This window comes from Paroedura picta, chromosome 1, assembly GCF_049243985.1.
Source record: "Paroedura picta isolate Pp20150507F chromosome 1, Ppicta_v3.0, whole genome shotgun sequence".
Classification (NCBI taxonomy): domain Eukaryota; kingdom Metazoa; phylum Chordata; class Lepidosauria; order Squamata; family Gekkonidae; genus Paroedura; species Paroedura picta.
The window spans coordinates 98,951,691-98,974,954 of record NC_135369.1 but is presented as its reverse complement, the minus strand read 5'-3'; the positions used below and the strand labels follow the sequence as shown (position 1 = coordinate 98,974,954).

Genomic DNA, 23,264 nt, shown 5'->3' with positions numbered 1-23,264 from the left:
AATTTCACATGCAAAGGAATTCAGATGCATGTTTAGAAACAGCCAAGTAGAACAAATATTTGAGCATTTCTAACTATAGAGATTCTCAAGCATCAATAAGGCTTGCAATGTTCAAACGCAGAGTGCTTCCTCTAAGGCATTAAATCAGTGCCTTGCAATCCACATCAAACTCCCCATACAATGAAAAGCTAATTATTAAATTAGCTGACACTCTGGTCATAATATCATGGTGCCTTACCTTTGTTTGGTAGGGTCAGAGAGCAGTTCCATGTTGACTGGATGTCAAAGCCGGAAGACTCTATCAAAGTAATGCCATAAGCATCATCTGCCTTGACTTTTAAGGGCATCTTCCTTTCACTGCCCTCTTGTAAAACTGAGCTGGATACAGCAGGCACAAGCCTGTACCACATTTGGGTCACCCTCACCATTATGCAATGGAGAGTGGTAGTAATTCATTTTTTTTTTTTGCTCTTCTACCTCATATCTTTGTTTTACCTGCTGTTCATTTAGTTTCCTTTGAATCTCCTCGGAGTCACAGGTTTCATAGACAATGGGTTTGGACAGCTCAGACTCAATGTGGGCAAGCCAAGCTCTCAGGATGCTCATATTCTTATCCAACTGTTGGACAGCAACCAAGGTCTCCTTTAGTTTCTTCATCCTGTCAGAGTAACAGGTAAACTCTATGTTAAGTAGTTGTTGAAGAACACATTCTTCTTGGCAATTTCCAATGCAGATTTGATATTATACTTAACAACTGAACAATGTAACTGAACATTTTAGTCACAAAATTATAAATGTGCATTTGACATCATAAATGTGGTCTACAATAGGTACAAAGCATCTTAATTCAGGACTACAATCACAAACTGTAATTTGAAGAAACAGAAGCTACTCCCATTAAAGAAAATGTCTTGTGACACTAATTAATATATACAACTAGTACTGAAATCTGTCTGAAAAGCCAGTTAATTAAATCCGTGATGATGCAGTTCACTCTCCTCATATATTGAGAATTAAATTAACCAAGGCTTTCTTAAAAGCTGAAAAATTTACAGTGCAATCTTAAACAGAATATTCTCTTCTGTGGCCTATGAAGGATATAACTCTGTTTAGGATAGCACTGTTAATTTTATTTTCAAAAGAGGAAGTACTCAGTGCATTAGAATGGATGGGATGCAGCTGAGAGATTAGAAAATTCAAATGAAGGCATTCTTAGCTGTGGAGCTGGGCATCCATAGTAAATTCAGGACAAGGATGGGGGTAGTTACCTGGCTCTGGGAAGAAGAGGAGATGGAGAAATCCCACTGACTAATGATTGCTGCCCAATTGGTTATGTGCCAAAAAACCAAATGCTAACTCAAACATTTTTTCAAAGCGCATCTGTAATAAACCAGTGCATTGTAGATTTGGTCCATGAAAAACAATGCTTCAATTAATTCATTAATCCATAAAACATTGTAATGTTGCATATACAGTTTAATCCTAAGGAAAGTTTTGAAACCACTGAAGTCAATGGACTCAGAAAGGTGTAACTCTGCTTAAGATTCCATGTATGTATATCCATCAGTGATGTATACACCTGCACAGAAATCTCAGGCAGTGAACATTATAGCTCTGAGGAGAGCATGTAGGTAAAAATGAATGGTGCCAGTAATAAAAATAACCACAGATATGCCACAGATCACCAAACAATGGAGATCTGGACTACTTCTACAAGCTATCTGCAAATCTCAAAACCTAACAAAATGGAGATAAAAGCTCACTTGTATATTAAGGAGAACGAATACAGGCAAAACTTGTAAGTTGGCTGGCCAACATATGACACTAAAACAACAGAAATGAGAAAACTCCAGGATTTCTCTTCACATATAACTGAAAAATTATAACCTGGACATCTACCTTTTACAGAATTAAGTTGTAAGCAACTGACCCTCTTTGCAGATCACCTGCAATTAAAATTGCTCCATTAAGAAAAACATAATGGATGATTCAGCAAAGATACATAGCCTTTTTTCTAATTTCTATAGTCTGGTTAAGGGAAAGCAACTACTTCCTTACTGGTATTCTAATGGATTTTTCTGGCAAACTACTTGAGGCAGGCTGCCATCTCCATTCTGAAAGGGAGAATATGTGTTGGTCTTAAGGATGCTATTGGACACAAAGTTTGTTCTGTAGCAAACACTAACAATTGCAAATTGTTAAGTATGGCAGGACCCCGTCTTACAGGCTAGCAGAAGCTAGACCCTGTACAAACCTGATAAGACGCTGCTGGGAATATTGGACCCCCTTTCTTCAGCTTGCCTTTCAGTATAGGTTGGGAATCACAGGTACTACCTGATGCATGCACTGTTTTCCTCCTTCTCCCCTACTCCATTGTTTTGCTGATTCAGTGGCCTGTCTAAAATCCGTTTGCCTAGGCAAACTTCTTTGACTCTCACATATGACTCTCCCCCAACCTCAGCTGCTAGACCTATTGAGACATGGTGGTTCCCTTTCTTAGACCCATTAAAACCTTTGTTTAAGCCCATCAATGTGCTAGCTATATTTTTGCCTTTTAAAATTATTTTTCTTCCAATAAATATTGCTGTCATGATTTCTTAAGGGTGCAATGACCTTGTAAACATTGGCAAGCAATTCTTTTTGTTACCTTACCACCTCTCACTAAGCCTATTCCCCACAGCTGAATATACACGTGTCACAGGGCATATGTATAAGTGCATTTCTGGTAACAGAATTTAAAACCAGAAATGCAGTAATCTATTTTTTTTAGGTTGAATTATATTTAAAGTCTGTAGGCTATATTCACAGCCCCTACATATCAGGAGCTTAAAGACTATGCACACCACCATCTTTAATACCTCTTTACTCAGAAAATGCACAAATGTCTTGTTCAAACTTAGCAAAATAATAAGCACCTCAAACTATATGGAAAATACACTAGTGCCTGTTTTCCCATTCAGTTAGTTTTGTTCTCTGGTTTGAACAAAAGGGCTTAAGGCGCTATTGTGTGCATGTATTATCTAAGAAATATACACTGCATGAAGATACTAGTGTGCAAAATCTTGGCATACGATTTATTATAGGTCAGTGGTATGAAAGACAATATAATTAAAATAGTCATATATATGGTCATATGAGATAAATGCAACTGTGTACTGAGATACTTGGGAGTCAATGTTCTTGAAAAGTTGCATAGAACATCCTTAAACATATTGCTTTAAGAAGCTAGGGCTGAATTCCTTTAATAGTAACAAAGATTCCACATTCAAAATTAGCAGCTTGGAGTCATCACATGACAGGTTGAAGCAAGGCTGTATAAATTTAGCAAGCCAGAAAGATATGTATCAGTACAGTAAGTCCTTGCTATTTGCTGTACTTTTCTCACAGTCCTCATCCTAGCTTAGCCATTTGACCTTCCCTGCTTCCTTAGCGTTAGAGACTATTTACTGTAATATTCAGAATGATACATGCTTTAAAATGTGTTTAATTCTAAACACAAATGTACTATGATTCACACACCCACTACAGTGTATCATGAAGTCAAAACGATGATCCAGTCAGACAGCTGGTTACTAATAATATTTTACAACAAACATTTTTAAATCTATGATCTCAGAAAAATACTTTCCCAGCTTACTTATGGTTCAAGCTCTCATAATAGTTAATACATGCCTGATGGTTCTTTCCCCCCTCCTTTCGACAAAGGAATAGAAACAAGGTAAAAAAACAACCACTCTACAACTTGGAGCAATGAAAGAAAACTGCTCTGGCACTCCTTGTATTTCAGCCTCATATGCTCAGTACAGTTCTTATAAAGCTTCATTCATGTTTCTCCTTGGACAGAAATAACAAGAGAAATGCTCTGCACAGACTGAGAATAACTTGGATAGTTTGAAATAGATCCAAAAATGGTAACCACGTTGGTAACAATCCTCGTAACATGCATAGTGCTTGAAATACTTCTAGAAAACCATTCCCGTGTCAGTCCTTCTCAATGCCCCATTAGCAGCACACAGAAGTCTACCATCAGCTGTGTTTTTCTACTATGTCTCACGTGTAATGGAAGATGCATTTAATAGTTAGTAAAGCCATCTGCTTAGTTTGACTGAGCATCACTGCATGGGGAGCAAGGTTGTTCTCCATTAAATAAAATGTTTTGGTGAGTCCATATTTCTCAAAGCTCAAGCATTTTAAAGAGCAGGCCTCAGTTTGCCAGCAATTAGCACCCATTTAATCAGCTATTGGATAGGAAAGTAACAGGAAAGAAATACATAAAATAAAATGAATAATAAATATGCCTGCCTTGTCACATCGCAATTGCAATCAGGGAGATCTGAATCCACACTGCGGTCATCTGCCATCCTCACGGCACATAAATCTGCTGAAACCAGCATTAAACTTCCCAGGATTAAATAGAAGAGCATTCAGTCCAAAAGCTAGTAAAGATTGCGTTCCATACAACACTGTGCAAAAAATGCTCACACACCAAACAAATGTTAGTAAGAGGCTGCCTGATAATATGAGACTCTGTGACAAGTGGTCATGTTTCTAAATAAAACTTACATTCATCAACATGTGCTAGAGTGATCTCCTGGAATGTTGGCCAGGAATGGGGGAGGGGAGGAGGGAAAAGGCCTTGACTGTAGATTGTGAACAGTTGTAGACTCAACTATGCAAAAGAGGGCAGCCCTGGAAAAAGTGTGTGTGGCTATAAAAACAGCAAGATGCTTTGGATATGGGGGGGGGGGGGAGTAAATGGATCTTTTAATAAGGGAGAGTTGAGAGGGAGAAAGATATTACTGCAATTGGAAAAACATCCAAAGCCAATTCAAATAATAATAATAATGAGAAAAGAGACTATGTAACTGGGCAGATGCATGGTATTAATGCAGTTTAAAGACAGTTACAAATGAGAATAGATATATTAAATGAAAAGCAATCATTACACAAACTAATTAAACATTCACGCTGAAATCAATGGGACTTAAAACTATTTTAAATGAACGTATCTATTAAAAATTGTTCATCTGAATAATGGTAATCCGAATAATGGTAATATGACTTCCACAGTTGATAAACTGAGTGACCTTGGGCCAGTCTCACTCTCTCAGCTTCATCTACCTCACAGAGTTATTGTTAAGATAATATAAGGGTGAGAAAATGAGGTAAGCCACTTTGGGGAGAAAGGCTGGGAATGAATGAAGTTCCCAACATACAGCCTCACTCTCCCAGTGGTCTGATGCACTCTGTCACTGGGCATCACCTGCTCATAGAGCTGGGTTGTGTTTCTCAAACCAATTGCCCAAGGAAGAGTAAGTAGCTAGACAAAAGAACTGCCTGCACTAAGATGTTACCTACATATTAATAAAAGTTAAACCACAGGAACAGAAGTTAAACAGTGTTGAGTCCTCACAAAGTCATTCTGGTTCTAGGTAGTGATGGGAAAATACATGATCAAGTTGCCACACAAACTAAAGCTGGTGTGTTCTGGTCAGTGCCTGAATGGCATCCTATCCTATCTTTAAACCACTTGAGGAGTGGTATAAATAATTGGTTAAGGGCTAAGTGGATGGAGAGTGGGCGGGGATGGTCCAGGTGAGGGCCCTCACCAGGACAAACAAGAGTTCTAGCCAGTCGGTGAGGGCCCAATTGGAAGGTGGAAAGCGCCTTCTGATTGGGCCCTCACCAGGAATAGGCCAGAGTTCCATCCAGGCATGACAGCATGTGTACAGAGGGAGGCCTTCCCCCTGGGCCCAGAAGCACACCCGGGGCCTTAAAAAGGCCCCGGGTGTGCTTCTCAGCCTGGAGGGAAGGCTGCGCCACGGCCGGGGGGGGGGGCAAGAAGCCCTCTCAAAACCTTATCTTTCTCTTTCTTTTGTGCCCTCACTCCTCTCCATCTGCTGTACCTTCCTCCCTCTCTTCTCCATTCACTCTTTAACTCGGCCACCTCTGGCTCACCTCCTTACCCTAAACCTGCCTTCCACCCAGTCTGCATTCTTCTCTTCTTTTCTCCCTCCTTGCAGATCTTCATTCACACAACTCTCTCCTCCTATCAACCCTTTCTAGCACCCGTTGTATTTACAAGTATAACAGGATTTAAATTTAGTATAATAATAAAATGTGCAAGGTACTTCTCACAATGTGCTGGCTGTCTGGTTGGCTCAGAGAAGCTGCTGCACCATCAGCCATTGCCTCAGGGCCTCTGACTGGACTTCGCTGGCAGGGAGTACTCCCATGAGTCCTGCCTGCCTTTGCCATAGCCCCTTGCCATTCTCACTGGCTGTCTGTCCACTAAGTGACCCCAAGAGTGCTGCCAGCCTCCACCATGGCCATGCAGCCTTTTTCCCAGCCTTCCTGGCTCCACACCCATCAAGGGACACTGCCTGCATTATTGTCCGTATGCTCCTCACCAGTCCCTGTCCCTGCAGTAAGAGCTGCTATGCTAGGGCAAGGGGGGGGGGGTGCTGCCCAACAGCACCCAGCCTCCTACTCTGAAAGCTGGATTTGGAAGGGACACCACTGCCAGCTCCCAACCTCCCACGGTGATGGCTCATGGCAGTGGGTATTTCTCCTGGCTCCCTGACTCCTATCATAAGAGCTGATGCCATGGCCGCTCATCAACTCCTGTCCCGCTTTTACGGCTGCCTAAAAGCTGGCAGCACCCTCCCCCCCCAGGGCATCTGGCTCAGCAGGGTGGAGGGGCCCCGCTGAAGCTTGCCTAGGACCAAGTTTCAACACTGTTCCCCCCACCTACCTCCCCTTGTGCTCCTACAGTGAGCACTGGATGGCAAGTGTGCAGCCCTTCCACCCACTTCTAAAGTGACCTGGGAGATGGCATCTTCCTACCACTAGTTGCCGGCCCTGCCACCTCTCCCACCCCACTTTTCCCACAGTGAATGCTGGCAGCTCCCCAGCATTTCTAGGTGGACAGGGGGAGAGCAGGGCAGGGAGAAGCATGCCAAGCTCCATTTCAAAAGCACCCTATGTACCGCCAGCTCCCCCCCCACCATTGCTTGTCACAGGAACAGTGGGGTGGGAGCCACTGTGTGAGCACTGGTGGCTCCTAGGGCATTTTAAAAATGATGTTCTTCTTGCTGCCTTGCACCCCACTCTCACTGCAACCACTTCTAGGCTTTTAAAGTGGGCTTTGTCTCCTAAGCTAAAGGTAAAGGTATCCCCTGTACAAGCACCAAGTCATGTCTGACCCTTGGGGTGACACCCTCTAGCGTTTTCATGGCAGACTCAATACGGGGTGGTTTGCCAGTGCCTTCCCCAGTCATTACTGTTTACGCCCCAGCAAGCTGGGTACTCATTTCACCGACCTCGGAAGGATGGAAGGCTGAGTCAACCTTGAGCCGGCTGCTGGGATCGAACTCCCAACCTCATGGGCAGAGCTTCAGACAGCATGTCGCTGCCTTACCACTCTGTGCCACAAGAGGCTCTTTTTGCCTCCTAGTATATGTAATATAAGTTGGACTTTGAAGACAATTCAAAAGTGTCAATTGGTACAAAATGTGGCTGCTCAGTTATTCAATGGCTCTAGTTACTTTCTCCAAAAACAGTTACATTTCCTGACCGATGGCTCTATCGATCAAAAGTGTTTATTATCTTGTAAAGGTTTTCATGATCTATTAGCTCATGCATAGGAAAACATTTGCACTTAAACTGTAACTGTTGTTTGTTGAGTGGTCTTCTGTGTAGGCACACATGGGACAGTGCATGTGCAGGCCAGCTGTGGATAAAAACTCTAAAGCTTTCTAGCCTTTTCTCGTCTCTGGAGCGTTCCCTTTCCCTTCTAAAGTGAGTTGGAGTTTTCCCGTCCAAAGTGGCATGTGACAGAGGCTGGAGGTGTGCGCTTTTCCTCAGTCTTCCCTTTGCTGCCATGGAGAAGGATCCCAGAGCAAATGATCCCGGGGTGGGAAAAGAAGAGATGTGTGTCTTCACAGAAGACCACATGATGAACAGGTTACAGAAAAGTGCAACCATGTTCCATCTTCAGGGCCTTTGTGCAGTCCCACATGGGAGAATAGCAAGCTGAATTACCAGAGGAGGAGGGTGTGGGATCCTCAGTGGAACAACAACTGAAGTACTACTTTCCCCACAGCTGTATCTCTCCTGGAGTGTACGTCTTGAAAAAATGTCAATGCTGATGATCATGTTGCTGCCTTGCAGTTATTTGGCAGGGAGACCTTTCCCAGAAAGGCAGGATGCCTAAGCTCTGAGTGTGCCTTAATTGGGAACAGACAATCAACCCTGGACAGCAAATAAGCTAACCTGATGGCAGAGACCATCTACTGGGGGATGGTCTGAGAGGAAGTGGAGTGTCTTTGTGTGGTCCAACAAAACAAACAAGGAGGCTGTCAGACTGACAGGTCCTTTTTGTATGTTTTCTTCTTGGCAGAGGATGAGGGGCAAAAAAATACTGAAAGAACAATATCTTGATATGGAAACTGGAAACTACCTTCGGTAGAAAACCCACCCTGGTGTGTAGTGCCACCTTGTCCCCATGAAAGGATAGGGAACAGCTGCAGGCCCTCAACTCACCCACCCAGTGAGCCAAGGTAATGGCTAACAGGAATTCCATTTTATGTGGCAACAGAGAAAGGTCACATGTATCCATGGGTTCAAATGATTTATATGTTAAACCAAAAAGAACCAGGGCGAAGTTCCATTGGGAGACAGGTGAATACATATGAAGTAGTCTGCCCAAAAATCTATTGGACAATTTAGTGGAGGGCAGAGGATGACCATACACACCACTGAAGCAGGCGGAAATAGCAGCCAAATGCACCTGTATGGAGTGTCACACAAGACCTGAGTCTTTGAAAGATAACAAGTAATCAAAGACAATGTGTAAGGGACAGGACTCTGGTGCCAAACCCTTATTAGATAATCAGCTGAGAAACCTCCTCCACTTTGGAGTGCAATATTTTTGGGTATAGGTCCTATGTGTTGAGGAGAAAACCTCAGCTACTCTACTAGACCACACTATTCTTCTCCCTTATTTGCCACTCTGTGAGATGGGAGGGACTCCACACTGTGGTGCAGGAGAGGACCTACGTGTAACAGGTCTTCCTCTGCAGATAAAAGCACGTACCTCCCTCCTGCCATTTGAGGAAGGGAAGGGGACTAGACCCTGCTGGGCCAAAAGGGGGCTACTAGAATGCAAACTGGACTGTTCCCACCTGAGCTTTTCAATCCCTCTGTGTAAAATAGGAAAAGGGGGAACACATTACATACACATCCCTGACAGGGAATCAGGAATGCATCCCCATGGGTAGCGATCTGCAACCCGTGGGCCGCGGACCACATGTGGTCCTTCGACTAATTGGAGGGGGGCCCCGAAGGACGCCCCCCCCGGCCCTTTACAGCACACTTCGGGTGTCATTGTCTCCCATCACTCCCAGATGGGACTATCTCATTGCAGAGAAACAAGCTCAGGGTTCCCATTGATTTGTCATTGTCATGAGTTAAAAATTTCCATGAAAATAAAATGTTCCTTATATTCATTGTTGTGGCATGTCTGTATCTTATTTTGAAGGGATGTTTAAACATTACCATAGTGATCAGAGAGCGTTAGGGCAGTGACTGAGAGTAGAGGAGTAAACTACCCCCCCACCGGGCCTCAGTAAAATTGTCAAGCGTTGAGTGGTCCCCGGTAATAAAAAGGTTGGGAACCACTGAGACAGTGATGGTGTAGGCCTTATCATCATATTACCATCATCCTTTTTGTTGATCAAAAAGTACCTAGAGTAAAACCTAGAAGAGACCTTTCTTTCAGGAATGAGTTCAAATGTCCCTTTGTTTATTAACTGAAGCCTTGAGCTGTAAGGCAGAGGGAACAGGAACAGAACAAGCAGGAAGCATCCAAATGGAAGGCAAACACTTAAAGGGAAAATACTAACCAGAATGAACTGTAGGTAACAGCCAAGCATCCTGGGTGATGCTCTCTCATGCATCTGGCATAGCAGCTAGTCTGAAGATGAAATGGGGGACAGAGGACACTACTTTCAGGCGGAGCTTAACTCCATTCAAGTCAGAAGAGATCTGAAATCCTTGGCCTGCCTTTCTACTAATGCAGAGAGCTCCCCAAAATAATAGCAACAGACACTATAACTTAAAGAAAAAAATGCTCACTGAGCTCTCAATCACCATTTGGGAAGCTGATTGGCAACTACAACATTGTTGAGTCTTCCAAGCCTTGTTTTTTGTAATGCAAAGCCGTGGGGGACGTAAGGGGAAATAGCCATGGGGGAAGTAAAGGTGAAGGCCAAAACAGCATGGGAAAGGGCTGTGTTTCTTTCCCCTGACATGTTCCCGGATGGAGGAGGACACACTGGGGATAAGCCCAGCAGTAACCACCTAAGCCAATGGGCCTGTGCTGTGGGAAGTGGCAGCTACAATACAACCAGTCCCAGTCTTATGGTAGTCACTGCACAACTGGTCCCAGTCCAGAAGTGGGGCATACCATAGCACAACTTGGCCTAGCCTGGCACTAGAACTTACCTCATACAGGCAGCCTTTTCTATGAGAGAGGCTGCCAGGGAGAAGGAAGGAGGAAAAGTGGCTGAAGACAGGTGAAGTCCCTCATAAGTCCTTGAAGATCCCCAACTTGTGTACACACACATACAAAAACCATGTTTTGACTCACAGAAGTTTATTCCCTGCTCTTTTAAGAACTAAAATTTTGTTCTACACACACACACAAATTTTGCAAACTGTCCTGGCATACCACATCCTTAAAAACCAACTATATAACCAATACCACTTCCTGATTAAGTGCTTCTAACATCTGTGAATGTTACCCAAAACCAGAAACGAGAAAGAAAGAAAAGCACCTTTATACATCTATCTATAGTAAATCATGCTATGATATAATATACCCCCATAGAATGATTAAAACTTACTAAAATGTTTTTTTAAAATCTGCTGCACATTAAGCAAGACAGCAGTATTGCAGTCTTTGTATTATAGAAACATTAGTACTACTCACTTATAATTTGGACAACAGAATCTATATTATGAGAGCCAGCATGGCGTAGTGGTTATGAGGAGCAGCCTCTAATCTGGAGAACTGGGTTTGATTTCCCACTTCTCCACATGCAGCCAGCTGGGTGACTGTAGGTTAGTCACAGTTCTCTCAGAGCTCTCTGAATCCCACCTACCTCAAAGGGTGTCTGTTGTGGGGAGAGGAAGCGGTGGTGATTGTAAGCCACTTTGAGACTCATTCAGGTAGTGAAAAGCAGATTATAAAAATCAACTTTTTTGTCAATTCATTTTTTGTCAATTTACAGGCAATTCATAGTAACCCCAGAAAGATTTTTCAAGGCAAGTGAGAAGCAGATGTGCTCTACCATTACCTAACTCTGCAGAGCTTTCCTTGGAGATCTCCCTTCTCAATACCCACCCTGCTTAACTTCTGAGATCTGACACATTACATCCATTTTGTATCTATCTCTTATCGGATGGAAATTATTCAGGAAAATTTCCACTATACCGCTAAATTTTATTATGTAAATAGAGCCTAAGAAGTTTACAGCCCGTTTCTTTTAAAGGGTAAGGAAATTCATAAAGAAACACAAAATTTCTTAACCATTTTCTTCTTAGCCATAAATCTATTAGTTAGTAAACAAAGTTGTGGTCCATTAGTCAGTTAAGATCTATTGGTCTGGACCTCCTCCTGGAGTAGTTACTTGTATATATACAGGGAAAGTATAAACTCTGCAGCCCTTGAGTTCCTCTAAAATTAACTGGCCTTCCAGCCACGTAAATGTTTCTGTGACTTGGGATGAGCTTTTACCTTACCAGCTTTCTAAAGGAGTAACTACTAGATACCTAAAGGACATTGATACACATGCAGTCTTCTCAGAAGTCACCTATAGCAATATGTATTGTTGTCACCTACAACAATATGTCATATGTCAATATGTCAATATTGTTGTAAGTAAAACTATTCAGTCTTGATTTTTAGAATTAAACACTCACAGTCTAACACCACAAACCTGTGGACTTCAGAATGAGAGTCATTTTTCAGATACAGTATAGTATGAAGAATACCAAGACAGGATGACTGAGTAAGCAAGTTGATAATTAACAACAGCAGAGGTTCAAAATTTAGTTACGTGCAACATGATTTTTAACACATGGTTCTATAGCCGTTAAACAACTCAGCTATTTTACCTGGCCGCAATGAGATCTAGAAGGTGCTGCCATCTGTCATTGACTTTGCCAAGTTTATACTCAATCTCCACAGCTTTGCTTTCATGGCTTGCTTTAGCAAGTCGCTCCCCCATTTGCTGCAGCTGCATTTTATTCTCCTGGGCAACTGCAATTTCATCTTGATAATCCTAGATGGCACAAAGATACACAGGGGTCAAATGGCTTACTCGATGCACCCTCCTGTCCAGAACTATAATTCAGGTACTTAATAACACTTGTTGGGAAAAGTTCCAGAAAGAAAATGCTGATCTGTAAACCGCTCCTGTGGAGCCGTATAAATAAAGCAGTAAAGGCACTGTGGGCAGAGAAAGGGGCGGGGTGGGGCGAGTCTGTGATAAAAACTCAGAGGAGCCAATTGGGATCCGTAAAGAGGCTCCCAACTGGCCCCTCTGAGTGTCACTCAGGGGCCAAGCGGCCAATCAGTTGGCCAATCCCAACTCACCCCCGTTTGCGACTCCCCCCCGCAGACCCTTCACATACCACCCTCTTTCCCCCGCGTCCCATCCCATTCTACCTACCTCCCTGTCTTCCTTCCTTACTGCCTTCCTCTGCTTCTCTCTCTCCTTTCTGCCTCTCTCTCTCTCTCTCTCTCTCTCCCACTCACTTGCTCTCTTTCGGCATTTCTGTCTTTCTGTCTCCCTTCCTTTCTTTCTGCCTTCTACCCACCCCTTGCCCTCCTTTCTCACTCGCATCCCTCCTTCCCTCTTCTACCTTCCTTTCCTACATTCTTCATCCCAATCCACTAGCGCCCGCTGTATTTTATCTACAGCAGGCTTAATTTCTAGTATGCAAATAATGCCAGCTAGGTATACTGTTTATCATTTAGAAGCTGCTTGCATGAGATAAATGGCTTGTGATAAATAAGAGTACAGCAGTAACTAAACTGTAAGTACAAGTGGTGGCATTAGATTTTCTCAAAGTGTGCATCAAACCTAGTATCACTATCGTTTTAGGCGATGGTAAACTGAGAATACTTGTAGAAGGTAAGAGCCTAATCCTGAACACATAATCAGAAGCACTTTACCTTTTTCAGCTTTTCTATCATTTCCTCAATGAGGATATCTCCATTCTGGGACACTCTGCTCTCCATCTGGGTCAGCCATTCACAGAGCTCTTTATTCTTCTCACTGAAGACTGCCCACTCATTCAGCCTCTCACTCACTTGCTGCCGTCTTAAAGAAACCTTAGCGTGTAATGCAGGTGGGGAAAACAGTTGATAAAAGAGAACTCATAGCACCATCTCAATGCAGTGCAACATGGTTATTTCTGAAGCAAAAGAGAAGTGGGTCTACGTCCTTGCAACTGCTTTAACAGTACAATGTTCACTATTAATCTCCAATATTTCTGGGTCAAATCTCACTGAAGGTAGAAAGGCACAACAAAGACCTGAGCTCTTGAGGTTGAGGTGCCATTTCTAATAATGATCGCTTTCAGCACTGCAGAAAAGGTTAGTTGCGACCCCATGCTAGATGGAAGCCAAAATTAGGGTTCAAGAGTCAGCTATCCCCACACAAACTGCTAACAGTATGCTCTGGAATCACAGGCGTGGGGAGGGGGGCAGGGCTCACTTTCACCTTCTGTATTGAGGCATCCATGCTGGATGTGGTGCAAACATCCAGAACCATAGGCTGTTTCGAGAAAGTCACTTTTACATAGCATCATTCCACATCGAGACCTAATCTGTCTATATGTGGAAATTGGCACTGAGGGACACTTTAAACATAATGCAGTTTTCCTCTAGGTTTACAATGAACACAGGGCCACAGCCAATCACAGTTCTTTGACAAGGGTATCTGCATTCACTATTCAGATTTTATGGATACACTGACAGTTTTTGGTGTATATTGAAGCATCATGTATAATTTGACCCTTTTAATGAAACATATTTTGAGGACTTTCCTATCGGTCATGGTCAGTTTAGCCTTAAATGCTTTTCTGGACCTATCTGTCATTTGCATAGCAAGCTTAACACAATCTTTGCCTAATGGACTGTTTTTAAACTGTTTGGCACACTAGCAAGATACAATACTGAATTCATAACCTTTGCAAACAGTAGTGTGATGTATCTAGTTATATTGATCTACTTCACATTCCCAGCCAGATGTCCCTGAATCATTAGATAAATTTATCCCTTTTTGGGACAACCTAGCTAAAGAGATAATTGGTGACATCAAAAAAACAGTAGGCTGTAAGGAAAGACTCAATAGAGGCAACAGGGCAGCAAAATAAAAAGGAAATGGATGTCTGGCAATCAAAAGATCCCTGAATATGAGACCATAATGACTCTATTTTGATCTTAACAAACAGATCTTAGAAAGAAAATACCACTCCTGCTAATTTTCAAGACTATTGCCTAACAACAATTCATGAGAATTCTACTTACTGCAGCTGTTTATTCTTTTCTCTCAGGTTCAAGTCTTTCTGAATTTTCATGAGCATCTCCACTGAGGAAGTGAATACTTACAAAATGACTGCAGGCGCTTATTTGCAGTTTTTTTTAAAGACAGAAATGACACCTCATTTCCTTTTGTGGTTCTCTAAGCTCTAGCATTGGAACAAGTGGGCCTCTAGCTACTCTGCTTGTAAACTTTGCTGTAGTATGTAAGCTGTCCAACCCCCAGAAGGTAGAATGCTGATAAGCCACTGGTCACAGCCAGCCCAGCACTTCTTGTGTTTCTAATCTAACAAATAAAAATGACTGGCTTCCTGGGTCAGTATAGATGTGCTATAAATTAACATCAGTCTGAACCTGTACTCTGGTTTAGAAGTTCTAATGCAGTCAGAGCTTTGAGCAACAAAAGCAGCATCCTGTGCAAACCCTCTTTGTATCTGCAATCTCTTCTCTCAACCTAGCTCTGAAAATTAATAGTTTATTTGTTAAATCCCAATATTACTGAAGTAGCTCAGAGTTGTACAGTGTTCTCCCCTGTTTAACCCCAACTCTTTGGTTATTGTTTTGCATTGGTTCTTCATTGTAGCTCCCAAATTCTTATTTTTTAGCCTACTTTACCTGGTGACACAACTCTTCCCACTGTCTGTGCAGAAGCTCAATGCGCTCCTTGAGAACCAAGATATCATCTGCACTGATGTAAGTGGACAGGTTCTCCTTTAGCAGGCTCAGGTGGGCAAGATCATCTGTCCATCCTGCGGCAGCACTCTCTAGTTCCTAGGTTTCAAGAAGAAATTAGCATAGAGAGCTTTCAGAGTAATCCTAAGAACACTTCCCCAGGAGTAAGCACCATTAAAAAGCCATGGGTAGGATTTTGAGTAGACCTGTTTAGGAGTGCTCATTTTGTTAGGTTTATTTTTGCTTTTGATAATTTTGTACAGTAATGTAGAAGAGAAACAGCGTTCTAAAACATAAACCTAGTCAACAGTATGTGAAAGAAAAAAGAATTGCACTTATCTGTAACTGTTGTTCGAGTGGTCTTCTGTTCAGACACACACTGGAACTGTGCATGCACAGGCTAGCTGCAAAAAAGATTTCCAAAGCTTTCCAGCCAAAGTGACCACATGACAAAAGAAGGGTTGCTACTCCTTCAGTTCTCTCCATGCTGCTGCTGGAGACCCCAAACAACTAGGATTCCAGAGAGTTCACAGCAGCAGGGAGGGATGTGTGCCTGCATAGAAGACCACTTGATGAATAACCATTACAGGTAAGTGCAACCCTGTTTTCATCATCATGTATTCTGTGAAGCCTCACACTGGGAGATTAGCAAGTTCATTGAGTGAAGGAGGGTGTGAATTTTTCAAAGGAAGAGACCACTTCATCTAAAACGGTCTTGTAACAGAGCAGTTAGCTCTCTTCAGGGGTCCCAAATGAAATTCATGCAGGGATATGTCAAAGAAGGAACTTTTGAAGAGAACCACAGAATATAAAGTGGCATTGAACAGCCATACATTCAATGCAGCGTGATATCCTCTACTGCCCCACAAAGATGGGTTGTGTGAGGACACTGGCCGTGTGCACCATGAAAACTGAGAGTCAATCCCTGGTAGAGGATCCTGACCAAGGCATCATCCTGTGAAACTTCATGAATGGAAATGGCATAAACACAGAATTTGATATTAAAATTGCCCATAGTGCTTATAGCATTCATATGGGAAAGGAGGGGGGATCATTCAAAGTAACCCCCAGTAGAAAATTTAATTGCTGGATTCAAACAGAGAGGCCTGCAGTTCCTGATGTTGCTTCAGGCCTCAACCCCAGGCCTGGCAGAACAGTGGAACTATTGGTGATCCTCCAGGGCTCTGATCTTATTTGCCAGAGCATTCTACCAGGCTGGGGCCATAGCCAAAAAGGGAGGAGAGGTAGGGAAGGTCTCAGGTCTGACATAGGTATGAGATAAATAGTTGGAAACCTCCTGGGTAAGCCAGCAGACCAGAGAATGTTTTGTTTGCTTTTCTCTTGTAGATTAAATCACCATAGAAATTAAAGAATTTAAAGAATATTTGACTATCAGAGACTGGATGGATGGAATCTGGCATCTTGCACATGGACAAACTAAGTCTAAGACAAAGGGAAGAGGCCACGGGGACAGAAGGAAATGGAGTTGAGAAGAAGAAAAAAAGGAAAGTACAAGGTAATTGGAGACTCCCTGTTAAGAGGAATGGATCGCCATGTGGCTGGGCCCGACCCCATAACCCGAGAGGTGTGTTGCTTGCCAAGGGCAAAAATTTAAGATGTTTCAGAACGGCTGCCCAAACTCCTCAAATCTACGGATCGCTACCCATTTGTGATGGTCCATGTGGGAACGAATGGCATGTCCCTGAATACCATCACTTCTATTTAAAAAGACTATCAAAAACTGGGGAGGAAGCTCAAGCAAATGGGGGCACAAGTGGTATTCTCTTCAATCTTGACTGTCAAGGGAAGAGGAATGCATCGGGAGAGGAAGATAATGGAGGTGAATCACTGGCTGCGTACTTGGTGCCGGCAGGAGAGATTTGGTTTCTGGGACTATGGGATAGGCTTTCTTGAGGAAGGCCTACTAGCACCTGATGGACTGCACTTATCGAAACTGGGGAAGAATGTGTTTGGCAGGAACCTGGGGAGATTTATCAGGAGAGCTTTAAACTAAAGCCACAAGGGGAAGGAAACGATCAACATAGGGAGTGTATGGAAGGAAAACGATCGGGGGCAGCCCAACCGGCAAGGCCAGCTCATAGGGAACCAAAAGTAAAAGGATTCAGATATCTTTATACTAACGCCTGAAGCATGGCCAATAAGAAGGAAGAGCTGGAACTTCTCATGCTGATGGAAAGGTATGATCTAGTAGGCATCACAGAAACTTTTGTGGAATGATTCTCATGACTGGAATGTAATGGTGGATGGATATGAACTGTTCAGAAAAAACATAATAGATCGAAGAGGTGGAGGAGTTGCACTGTATGTGAGGAATGGGCTTACCTGTCAGGAAATTCTAGTGAAGGAGAGCATATCTATAGTGGAAAGCATCTGGGTGAAAATAAGTGAGGGGAAAACAAACAGTGTGGTGGTTGGTGTCTGCTACCGACCGCCTGACCAACAAGAGGATGTGGATGCTGCACTTTGTGAGCAGCTTGAGAAAATATCCAAGCAGCAGGACCTTGTCATCATGGGTGACTTCAATTTCCCAGATGTGTGCTGGGAAACAAACTCTGCGAAGCGTCCTCAGTCATGCAACTTTCTGACCTGCCTGGCTGACAATTTCATTTGTGAAATGGTAGATGAACCCACAAGAGGTTCAGCCATACTGGACTTAATACTGACCAACAGGCAAGAGTTGGTGGATGAGGTGAAGGAGGTGGGGACCCTAGGGGGAAGTGACCATGTCCTCATAGAATTCCTTTTGAGATGGGGAGCCAAGGAAGTTTGTAGCCAGACGCGGATGTTGGATTTTTGTAGGGCAAACTTTAATAAACTCAGAGACATGATGAGTGTCATACCATGGACGAGAATGCTGGAAGGGAAGGGAGCATGTGAAGGGTGGGCGCTACTCAAACAAGAGCTATTGCATGCTCAATCAATGACTATCCCAGAAAGACGAAAACACTGCCGGAGCTCTAAGAAGCCTATTTGGATGAACAGAGAACTTCAAGAGGAACTAAGAAAGAAAAGGAAAATGTTCAGGAAATGGAGGGAAGGACAGAGCAGTACAGGTTACTAGGCACTGTAGATCAATCATCAGAAAGGCCAAAGTTGTAGATCAATCATCAGGGAAGCCCATTGTAACAAGAAAAGATCAGTTATGTGACGAGCAAACGTAAAGTAAAGGAGGCAATAGGCCCACTGTTGGGTGCGGATGGACAAACTCTAACGGAAGATGCAGAGAAAGCAGAAAGGATTAGTGCCTATTTTACATCTGTTTTTTCCCACAGGTCAAAGTGTTTAGGCACATCTAGAGATGGCTGTAGCCAAAGGATAGTGTCTGGGTGGCAGGTTAACATGGATAGAGAGGTTGTCGAGAGGCATTTAGCTGCACTGGATGAGTTCAAATCCCCTGGTCTGGATGAAATGCATCCGAGAGTGCTCAAAGAACTTTCCAGAGAACTTGCAGAACCCTTGTCCATCATCTTCGGAACCTCTTTAAAGACTGGAGATGTCCCAGAGGACTGGAAGAGAGCAAACGTTATTCCGATCTTCAAAAAAGGGAGGAAGGATGACCCGGGAAACTACAGACCAGTGAGTCTGACCTCTGTTGTGGGGAAGATAATGGAGCAGATATTAAAGGGAGCGATCTGCAAACATCTGGAGGACAATTTGGTGATCCAAGGAAGTCAGCATGGATTTGTCTCCAACAGGTCCTGCCAGACCAACCTGGTTTCCTTTTTTGACCAAGTAACAGGTTTGCTGGATCGGGGAAATTCGGTTGATGTCATTTACTTGGATTTTAGTAAAGCTTTTGACAAGGTTCCCCATGATGTTCTGATGGATGTTGAAGGACTGCAATCTGGATTTTCAGATAGTTAAGTGGATAGGGAATTGGTTAGAGAACCGCACTCAAAGAGTTGTGGTCCATGGTGTTTCATCAGACTGGAGAGAGGTGAGTAGCGGGGTACCTCAGACCTCGGTTCTCGGCCCGGTACTTTTTAACATATTTATTAATGACCTAGATGAGGGGGTGGAGGGACTACTCATCAAGTTTGCAGATGACACCAAATTGGGAGGACTGGCAAATACTCCGGAAGATAGAGACAGAGTTCAACAAGATCTGAACACAATGGAAAAATGGGCAAATGAAAACAAGATGCAATTTAATAAAGATAAGTGTAAAGTTCTGCATCTGGGTCAGAAAAATGAAAAGCATGCCTACTGGATGGGGGATACGCTTCTAGGTAACACTGTGTGTGAACGAGACCTTGGGGTACTTGTGGATTGTAAACTAAACATGAGCAGGCAGTGTGATGTAGCGGTAAAAAAGGCAAATGCCATTTTGGGCTGTATCAACACGGGCATCACATCAAAATCACAAGATGTCATAGTCCCATTGTATACGGCACTGATCAGACCACACCTGGAGTACTGTGTGCAGTTCTGGAGGCCTCACTTCAAGAAGGACGTAGATAAAATTGAAAGGGTACAGAGGAGAGTGACGAAGATGATCTGGGGCCAAGGGACCAAGCCCTATGAGGATAGGTTGAGGGACTTGAGAATGTTCAGCCTGGAGAAAAGGAGTTGAGAGGGGACATGATAGCCCTCTTTAAGTATTTGAAAGGTTGTCACTTGGAGGAAGGCAGGATGCTGTTTCTGTTGGCTGCAGAGGAGAGGACACGCAGTAATGTGTTTAAACTTCAAGTACAACGATATAGGCTAGATATCAGGAAAAAAATTTCACTCAGAGTAGTTCAGCAGTGGAATAGGCTGCCTAAGGAGGTGGTGAGCTCCTCCTCACTGGCAGTCTTCAAGCAAAGGTTGGATACACACTTTTCTTGGATGCTTTAGGATGCTTAGGGCTGATCCTGTGTTGAGCAGGGGGTTGGACTAGATGGCCTGTATGGCCCCTTCCAACTCTATGATTCTATGAAACTGTGCACAAACCTGAAACACCATAATATCTGAAGGAGTGATGAAGAAGTGATTCAAGGACCTGAAAGCAAGCATGTTACTTCCCACAGAATGTTATCCTCTCTATGGTGCTTCCCCTACAACACTAATTTCTAGCTGCACTAGGGCAGTGCAAAAAGACTGATCCAGATTAAAGGCATGGATTTGTCATGTATATCATCACCATAGGCTATGAGATACAGTGCATCAAGCTGCCTTCAAAGAGAGTAGCAGAAAGGCCATAATGACCTGCTGATTCACAACATAAAGGAAGAGTATGGTAGAAAATTTCTGCTTCCCATCCAGTTTACAATACTCTGCCATAGTTATATTAGAGGTGAAGTACCATTTGATCTGTAGGTCATCAAGAACAACAGAGATAGCCAAGGGAATCAATTGTATATTTGTAATTGAAGCTGTAACATCAGTTAGTAATTACAGTTTGCACATCAAAGCCTTGGTCCCTTGGGGCAACTGTTTTAAGTAGAAAAACATAAGATATCCTTTAAAAAGACTGGTACAGAGTTTATATTTATCCCTAACAGGAACTCAAAGTGTCTTATGACATTTTATGCTTTTTCATTCCATCCTCACTAAAACCCTGCAGGGCAGGACATGTTGAGAGACCATGATGGTCCAAGGTCAGCAAGTTTTCACACAAAATTCAGCCCAACCCTCCAACCATTATAGCACACTGGATTTGCTACAAACTGCATCATATAAGAGTAACTCGTGCAGGGTTACAATTGTTAATGAAAAACAGTGGCAGCTAAGGGGCTCTCCAAATCACTGATGGTTCTGAAGGCTACCATGGAACCGAAAGGAGAGGCAAACTACTTAGGCTTGTCTCTGAAACATACCTGTTGATCAGAGTTCTCCATGGAAATGACAATATTATGCCATGGCTGTGCTTGAAACCAAACTTGTATTGAAAAGCCCCTTAGGGTTCAGTATCAGTGCAGCAAGGTGGTGAACCAAGGTTGCTGTGTCACCCTTTAAAGCAGGGGTAGTCAAACTGAAACAGGGGGGAGGCACCATGGAGTGACCCCTCTGGGCAACAGACATTGAAGGCTAGCATACATTGAAGGCTAGCAGACACTGAAGGCTAGCATTTCCGGGGGGCAGGAGAACCCAACAGAGGCTGTTGCCCAGAGGGGTCACTCCATGGTGCCTCCCCCCCTGTTTCAGCCTGCCATTATGTCCGAGTTTTGGGGCTGGATAGCCAAGGCAACCCGTTGAGGGGCAGTTCGCTGGCAGGGGCTCATGGGAATTGTAGTCCATGGACATCTGGAGGGCCGCAGTTTGACTACCCCTGCTTTAAAAGTAGACATTAGCAAGAGGTCTTGGAGCACAGATCAGCAGAGAACTGGTTGCAAAGACTTTGAAAACAGCTCTTCCGAGTCCAGCTCTATGCACACATGCCTTCAAGGAGAAAAATGATGGCAGCAAGAGCAGGCAGCTCTGCTGTATAAACCCCTAGGCAGTTAAGACACAGAGAATGGCTGTTTAACAGCACCACTCTAAAGCGCAATCCTTAGGAAAACCAGACACTTTTCTTCTATATATTACCTAGTAATTCCTAGTAAGTAAGTAAACTGGCTAGAGTTGCCAGATCTAGATTGGAAAATATCTGGAGATTTTGGGGGGTCAAGTGTGAGGAGGGAGAGGTTTGGAGAAGGGACTTCCCCTTGAGGTTGGCAACCCTAACTCAATCATTAAACATTAAACCCTAACTCAATCATTAAACAAAGCAAGATGATACTTAGTTCTAACATGCTACAATACTGGGCATAAACAGAATGTTCAAATGTAGGAATTGGAGCAATTCAGCAATGTGGCACTTTAAAGACATGACAACCACAACACTGTCTGCTACTTCCGTGAAAAGGCTTCTTACATGTTCTTTTCACTTCAGTGAAAAATCTTCTATAGCATATGTGATACAAAATTGTGGGAAGGACTTGCCCCACTTACCTAACAATGTTTGCTATTGCTAATATGCTATTACAGCTGTGTACACTTTAGGCATCAGAAGGCATTCTGCCTGATTATTTACCTTGCAACGAATCTGTTCTGTATGAAGTTCATCATGATGGTCTGGCAATGGTAAGGAGAGTTTCTTCTTGAAGGATTTTAATTTCTCCTGGGAATCTACTATGCCCTTTTCACATTTTTCCCAGTCCTATTGGGGGAAATGATATAAATTTAGTATTTCTGGATGAAAGCACAGGGGTAGAATAAAGTTGATGAAGTGTGTGTATACATGAAAGCTTAAACCTAGTCTTAAAGGTGACACTGGACTCAGACTTTGTTCTTAAGACCAACACAGCTACATACCTGAATCAAAGATGAGTATCTTTATAATGATTTAACTTCAAAAAATAAACATTTACTCAAATGCTAAGATTAGTGCGTTTATAGCTAAACCTATGAAAACATATGAAAAGAAAAAATATTTTGAAAACTTATAAATCTGTGTAGATACAGTTGGATCGCGATCTGCTCCCCATTTATAACACTTGGCATTCCTTAACCCAGCCTACTGCTCAAGATACATAAGGCAGATGGATTTACTTCTTGCCTAGTGTACTGAATCTAAATCTATCTGAAACATGAAAATTTGTATCATTTCTTTCAGTATTTTTTCCGACCATTTAGATGACAACATTCTGTTGATCTGTATATGCTTTGTAATTTTTCTTCAAAAATGATTTCTAACACTCAGTTGTTAGTGCAAAGGCTTCTAAGTACAAAATTTACCTCATATAATGACACTGATCCTCCCCCTAATAATACCTGGTTAGTGTCCTGATGACACACTGATTAAAACTTGTCCCAACTGGCGCTCAGTGGAAGATATGGACCCAATAGTGAGAGGGAACTCCCCCACTGAGGGCTAATTACGGCTCTTCCCCACCCCCATCCTTCTCATCCTTTGTGCCACTTCTGGGCACTTGGCAACATAGGGGAAGAGCCCATCCCATTGTGTGGCCCACTTCACAGCAGAATGGTAGGGAGG

At 43.0% G+C, this 23,264-nt stretch overlaps 1 protein-coding gene across 15 annotated transcripts in view; it reads right to left on the bottom strand.

The window, feature by feature from the left end:
- The window catches only part of SYNE1 (spectrin repeat containing nuclear envelope protein 1), a 493,810-nt gene that overhangs the window by 63,394 nt on the left and 407,152 nt on the right, over window positions 1-23,264 (bottom strand). For 14 of the 15 annotated variants that reach the window (XM_077349398.1, XM_077349413.1, XM_077349457.1 and 11 more), the window contains 5 exons: window positions 22,302-22,427; window positions 15,230-15,385; window positions 13,244-13,402; window positions 12,181-12,347; window positions 496-658 (listed from right to left, as the gene is read on the bottom strand). In XM_077349398.1, coding sequence (XP_077205513.1) covers window positions 496-658; window positions 12,181-12,347; window positions 13,244-13,402; window positions 15,230-15,385; window positions 22,302-22,427 — 771 coding nt within the window. Of the gene's footprint in view, window positions 1-495; window positions 659-4,302; window positions 4,491-12,180; window positions 12,348-13,243; window positions 13,403-15,229; window positions 15,386-22,301; window positions 22,428-23,264 lie in introns of those variants that run through there. The other variant, XM_077349509.1, reaches the window with a different exon arrangement.